General features: G+C 22.6%; 1 protein-coding gene across 1 annotated transcript in view; it reads left to right on the top strand.

Annotated features, from left to right (window-relative positions):
* The first annotated feature begins 1,649 nt into the window (after window positions 1–1,649).
* Window positions 1,650–6,000, top strand: part of LOC110629266 (probable rhamnogalacturonate lyase C) — a 40,751-nt gene continuing 36,400 nt past the window's right edge. The window contains exons 1-5 of the mRNA XM_021776177.1: window positions 1,650–1,745; window positions 1,843–1,882; window positions 2,009–2,099; window positions 2,178–2,294; window positions 2,496–2,619. Coding sequence (XP_021631869.1) covers window positions 1,650–1,745; window positions 1,843–1,882; window positions 2,009–2,099; window positions 2,178–2,294; window positions 2,496–2,619 — 468 coding nt within the window. The remainder of the gene's footprint in view (window positions 1,746–1,842; window positions 1,883–2,008; window positions 2,100–2,177; window positions 2,295–2,495; window positions 2,620–6,000) is intronic.

The following is a 6,000-nucleotide window of genomic DNA, read 5'->3' as shown; positions in this document are numbered from 1 at the left end:
GGTATGGATAATTTTTTTTAATATTTATTTTAATATATTTTTAAAATTTTATCATAATTTATTTTATTTATATACATATTTTTTAACTTTTATAGATAATATTATTTATAAATTATTTGTATTAATAAAAATTGTAGAAGAAATTTCATATAATAATATTATCCACAAAAAATTATATGGTGTCATATTTAATTATATATATATATATTTAAATTTAATTAAAATTGCAATTAATATTATTAATAACTTTTTAGTACCATCCTAAAATCTCTATTTATATATATACTATTAAACTGGCTATTTATATATATAATATTAATAAAAATAAATGAAATTCTAAGTAAGGCTATAGTACAAAAATAAATATTAATATTAATAAATAATTAATATAAAATAAATGAGTTTTTTATGATTATTCTATGAAATTGTTATGTATATTGATAACTCATTATTTTTTTTCCTTCCATTTATATATATATATACTATATATGAATTATATTCTCAATATATTAAAAAATAATAATATAATTTATATATAAAATTATATTTTATGTATACTAATTACATTTTATATATAATTTTATTGTGCACATGAAAATTTCATATAAATTAAAAATTTTATGTCTACGCTATATTTATAAAAATTAATTTAGATAATGCTAATTTTAAAAATTAAAAATTTTTATTTTAATTAATAACGTAGTCAAACGAAATTCAGAAAATAAAGAGTTAAAAATTAAAATTTTTATTAAATTTTTAAAAATGAAAAAGTATCAAAGAATAGTCATTTATAATAATAAAATCTCTAATGTGAAAAATTATAAAAAATTATAAAAAATAATTAAAATATAAAATTAATAATTAAATTTAAGTCTGAAATTTTGTAATAAGTCTATAGCTTTTATCACATCTTTAAAAGTCGTTCATCTTAAAATTTTATTTTCGAAAAGTTACTGTAAACTTCAACAAACAAACGTCAATGATAGAAATTAAATCTAATTTAAATTTTTCATAAAATTTAAGATTAATTACTTCATATAATTTTATTTATTTTTTAAAATAATTTTCATAAATGCATTTTTATCTAATGTTACAATTAATATAAAACTATAAAACTGGGACAAAATTGATAAAAAAAATCAATCGTAACTGAAACTGAAAATTTTTCCATTTCGCTTGTTTCTGAAAATTTTCTTTCAACTTTTTATCAAGGTATTGGGATCTCGTTTGGCACAAGCCAGAAACTCAAAGCATATTCAACAAGTGAGCTATCTCGTATTAATCACTTTATTTCTATGTTTGAACTGATACATTTAAAAAAAAAAATTTAAAAATTTTTATAAAATCATGTATGATTTTATTTACTTTTTTAAATAAAAATTTTATAAATTAAAAAAAAATCTTATCTTTCAAACATAAAATTTAATAGAAAAAAAATAAATTAAGTCGAATTTTTATAAAATTTTTAATTCCAAACAAAAGTTAGGAGTTATGTATAATTTGCAGGATGAAAGGAACAAATTACACAGTTATAATGGCAGACGAAAACCAAGTGGAAGTTTCATTCAGTAGAAGATGGGATGCTTCTGTTGATGGTAACAGAGTTCCTCTAAACATATAATCCCTTATCATACGATCTACAAGGGATCATGCCCACACCTGAAGATCGTGAAAAAGGCCAACCTCTAGCATACCCAGAAGCTGTTCTCTTGATCCATTCTAGCAAGCCTCAGCTTACTGGAGAGGTATGATTTTGTGCCACTGAAATCTATTACCAATTTTTTTTTTCCTCTCTTGGGGCCATTTGATTTTTCTTAATTTGATGATGTAATTGTTTGGTAGGTGGATGACAAGTACCAATACTCCATGGAACACAAAGACAGTAAGTTGTATGGATAGATAACAGATGATAAGTCAGTGGGATTTTGGATAATCAGACCCAGCGACATCAAACTAGGTGTTCTCAAGTATGTTTCTCCTAGAAATGGTCCTACACTTTGGAAAATAGGCATTTCAGATTGCTCTGCTGCTGAATTTTTCATTCCTGACCCTATGCCTAATCTCATAAATAAATTATTAGTTGGTAAACCAAGTCATACGTACGTATCTTAAGTCATCAAAACTCTAAGAATTACTCAAGATTTAATTTAACCCTAATTTCATGTTTTAATGCACAGGTTTAGACAATATAGATTATGGGATCGATACACTGATTTATTTCCTACCAATGATCTCGTTCACAATGTGGCCACAGACAATTATAGTAAAGACCGGTTCTTTGCTCACGTTCCTAGGTATTTTTATTTTTTTTTTCTTTTATTTTTATATTTTCTGTTTAATATAAAAATTTTTATAAAAATTTAATTTTTTAATAATTTAAAATGGAAAAAAAATAAACTCTTTTTAGTTTGGAAAAATTTTGTTTTAAAAGAAATTAAATCTTTGAATAATTTTACTAAAAATTTATTAAAATTATTAGCTTATTTGCATTGTAGGCGTACAAACAATATGAATCAACCAACCACGTGGCAGATTATTTTTGAGCTAAAAAATGTGATTCAAAATGGAAATTATACGCTCCAAGCAGCCCTAGCAGCTGCCAATAGAGCAGATTTGCAGGTTTGAACTTTCTTTTCTTTATTATTTTTTTTATCTTAATTAAAATTGTAATATTAAAGAAAGATTATTGATCTTCACTGTTTTTTGATGAGGAATACTTTGTGACACCTTTGATTTATTTTTATTAGTAAAACTATTAAGTTGTATAATTTTTCATGTTATTTTTATTTGGATGGTTTATGTGTGAAAAAAAGGAAAATTTTTCTATTTAAAATTGAGAATTTATGAAAAACTTGGAAACTATATATACGCATGAAAATTGAGTTATTAAGTGTAGAAGGTTTTTTTAATTACTTGGTTTATTTATTATTTAAAATTATAAATAATTAAAATTTTACAATATAAATAAAAAATATTGATCTTTATTTTTTTTTTGTTTGTGGCAATATTTTGTGACGTCTTTAATTTATTTTTATAAATAAAACTAATCATTGTATTTTTTTTAATAATCATTTTAAAGATAATATTTAATATTTTAATTTAATCAAATATTATTAATAATAAACACATAAAAAAAGGCATTGTGATAAATTTAGTGACAGAAGAATTTCTGTCGCAAAAGAAGTTAGCGACGGAAATGTTTGAAAATTTAGTGACGAGACAATAGTCATAATAGCAACAGAATTATTTTAGATTTATACTTAAATTAATTTATAGAAACAGTGATTATTATATTTTTTAGAATTATGTTAAAAATATCTTTATATTTTTATTTTATTAACTAAAAAAGTATTCGTTAATTTTTATTAATTTTTCTCATTAGTCTATTGGTCAATTGAATTTTTTTTTGAATATCTAAATTGATTTCATATTAAATAAAACTTATCACTCTCCCATTATATATGGGTCTTATCAGTTAGCTCACAATTAAATTTCTACTTTTTAAAAAAAAATGTAAAAAAATATACAAGAAAATATAGAAACGGATCAAAAAAGGTGGTGGTAAGTTTAATTTGATGAGTAGGATAATTACGTGTGAAATTTTTTTTAAAAAATAAGTCAAATTAAATTTCTATATTTTTGTTCAAAGGTCAACTAAACTCAATTTGATTTTCTTTTTATCAATTTAGCTCCTGTATTTTTATCCAATAGTCAAATAAATTTTGATTTGATATAATATTTTTTTTAATAATAATTTTTTTTAATTTGAAATAAGTATTTTAATTAATATAAAATTATTAAAAAATATATAAAAAAATTAAATAATTTTTAAATTTTAAAAATAAAATTTTATTAATAAAAATAATATGTTTTTTTTGAAAAAAAAAAAATTTCATTAATTCAAAGAGAGGAGAGAAACAATATGAGGAACAGAGACATTAACTCAAACTCCTTGACCTGACTCAAAATAAGTCGATATTACTAGAATATGAGCGATATAATATCAAAAAAATATTTTTTTATTAAGAAAATACTATTATTTTATGTGTTGACTTATTTTTCCTTTAAATAAAAGTGTAAGAAAAAAAAGTGAATTTATATGACCCTTAAGTAAAAATATAATGATTTAATTAAACTTATATCCAAAACTTTTTTGGATTTTGCCGAATAAATTAACCATAAAAATAGATAAAAGCTAGGGATAATTAATGTCATACTCTGTAATTTGGCCTAATTAATTAAAATATATTTAATTTTAAAATTATATTAAAATACTCTTATATTTTATTGTGTTATCTAAAAAAGATATCCATTAATTTTTATTTATTTTTTATCGTTAAATTTATTTTAAATAATTAAAATATATCTATAATGTTCTATAATTTTAAAATTAAAAAAAATATTTTAATTATTTAAGAAAAATTAAGGCACACGATAATAATTATCTCAAATAATTATATATTTTTTTTATATTTACAAATCTAGACATAATTAAAATCCAGCCGTCAGACTTTTTCATTATATCTAATCTAAACATAGGGGAGAGCGTCTAAACCGAAAAACCGAACCGAATCAGTTGATTTCGGTTTTTCAATTCGGTTTTTCAGAATAATCGGTTTGGTTCAGTTATTATATTTAAAATTATTCGATTTTTAGTTCGGTTCGATTTAAACATATTAAATAACCGATCAAACCGAAAAACCGATTTAGTGGATAGGCCCGAGCCCAAGTCCTCCTTCTGGCCTCTCGTACCCAACCCAGCACCCCAACCCCTCCATCCCTTTCGGCCCCAAACCCAACCCAGCAGATTTCAATTTGAACCGAATCGAATTGAACCGAATTGATTTTTATCGATTCAATTCGATTCGATTATATCTTCAATTTTTTCGATTTTTAAAATTTTAACATTTCGATTTTCAATTTTATCGGTTCGGTTCGGTTCGAAACCGAACCGACGGATTGCACAGCCCTATCTAAACATACCGTATTAATAAATAAAAGACCTGAAGGAGATGTTTTATTAGCGTTTGTCAGCTACACGTATATACAAAATATCATGAGATATGAATGAGTACAAAGGCAGCAGTTTAGCTAATTTTTTATTTTGTTGGGATAATTCAATTAAAAAATTTTAATTTTTTAAAAAATATTAAAATTATGTGAATTTAATTGATATTTTTATTTGATTTTTTGAGAAATTAAAAGTACTTTTTTTTTTATAAAGAGAAAGTAAATTACTGAATTTTTTAAAAAGTAACCAATTTGAAACGAATAAAGTACGTGTGAAAGTTAAGTTGCAGCACATAATATGGTTAATAGGATTCATCTCTATCAATTAAAAGTAACCATACTTCTTCCCTCCTTGTCTCTGCTCCCTCTTCTTCTTCTCCTCTTCTTTCACATTTTTTATTTTTTTCTCTTCTTCTTTCACATTTTTTATTTTTTCTCTCTATAATTTCCCACATTCGGCTTTTTCTTCGTCTACGTATTCAATTTTCTCTCTACAATCTCCCACATGCAATGCCTTATCCTTATCATTATCCTTCCTCCTCCTCCTTTTTCATCTTCTATCTCTTTCATTTCTCGCTCTCTCTCAATTTTCTCAAAAAATAAATAGAAAATCACATAAAAAAATTAAATTGAACTAAAAAATTCAACTAGAAGTTATGACCATTGCTGAAGAGAGATATTAATTTTTCAATGCATATGTTCCTCGTTTAATTTTAATTATTAACTTTTTTTATTTGTAAAGGTTGAGTTTAAATCTGAATTTTTCTTGAACCTGAATTATTTCTATATATCGATTCTTGTAATATGACTATAAATAAATTGATTTTTAATATAAAAGTCTTTGAATTTGATGAAATTAAATTTCAGAAATTAAAACATTAAGTTCTAAAGAGAGTATTTCGGCTATTTATCTCATCACTAATGATATTTTTTTTATAGAAAAATATCTAATTTTAATGAAATGAAACTTTAAAAATTAAAATATTAAAT

The sequence above is a fragment of the Manihot esculenta genome, chromosome 13 (assembly GCF_001659605.2).
Source record: "Manihot esculenta cultivar AM560-2 chromosome 13, M.esculenta_v8, whole genome shotgun sequence".
NCBI classification, from domain to species: domain Eukaryota; kingdom Viridiplantae; phylum Streptophyta; class Magnoliopsida; order Malpighiales; family Euphorbiaceae; genus Manihot; species Manihot esculenta.
This window is presented reverse-complemented; position numbering and strand designations above follow the sequence as displayed.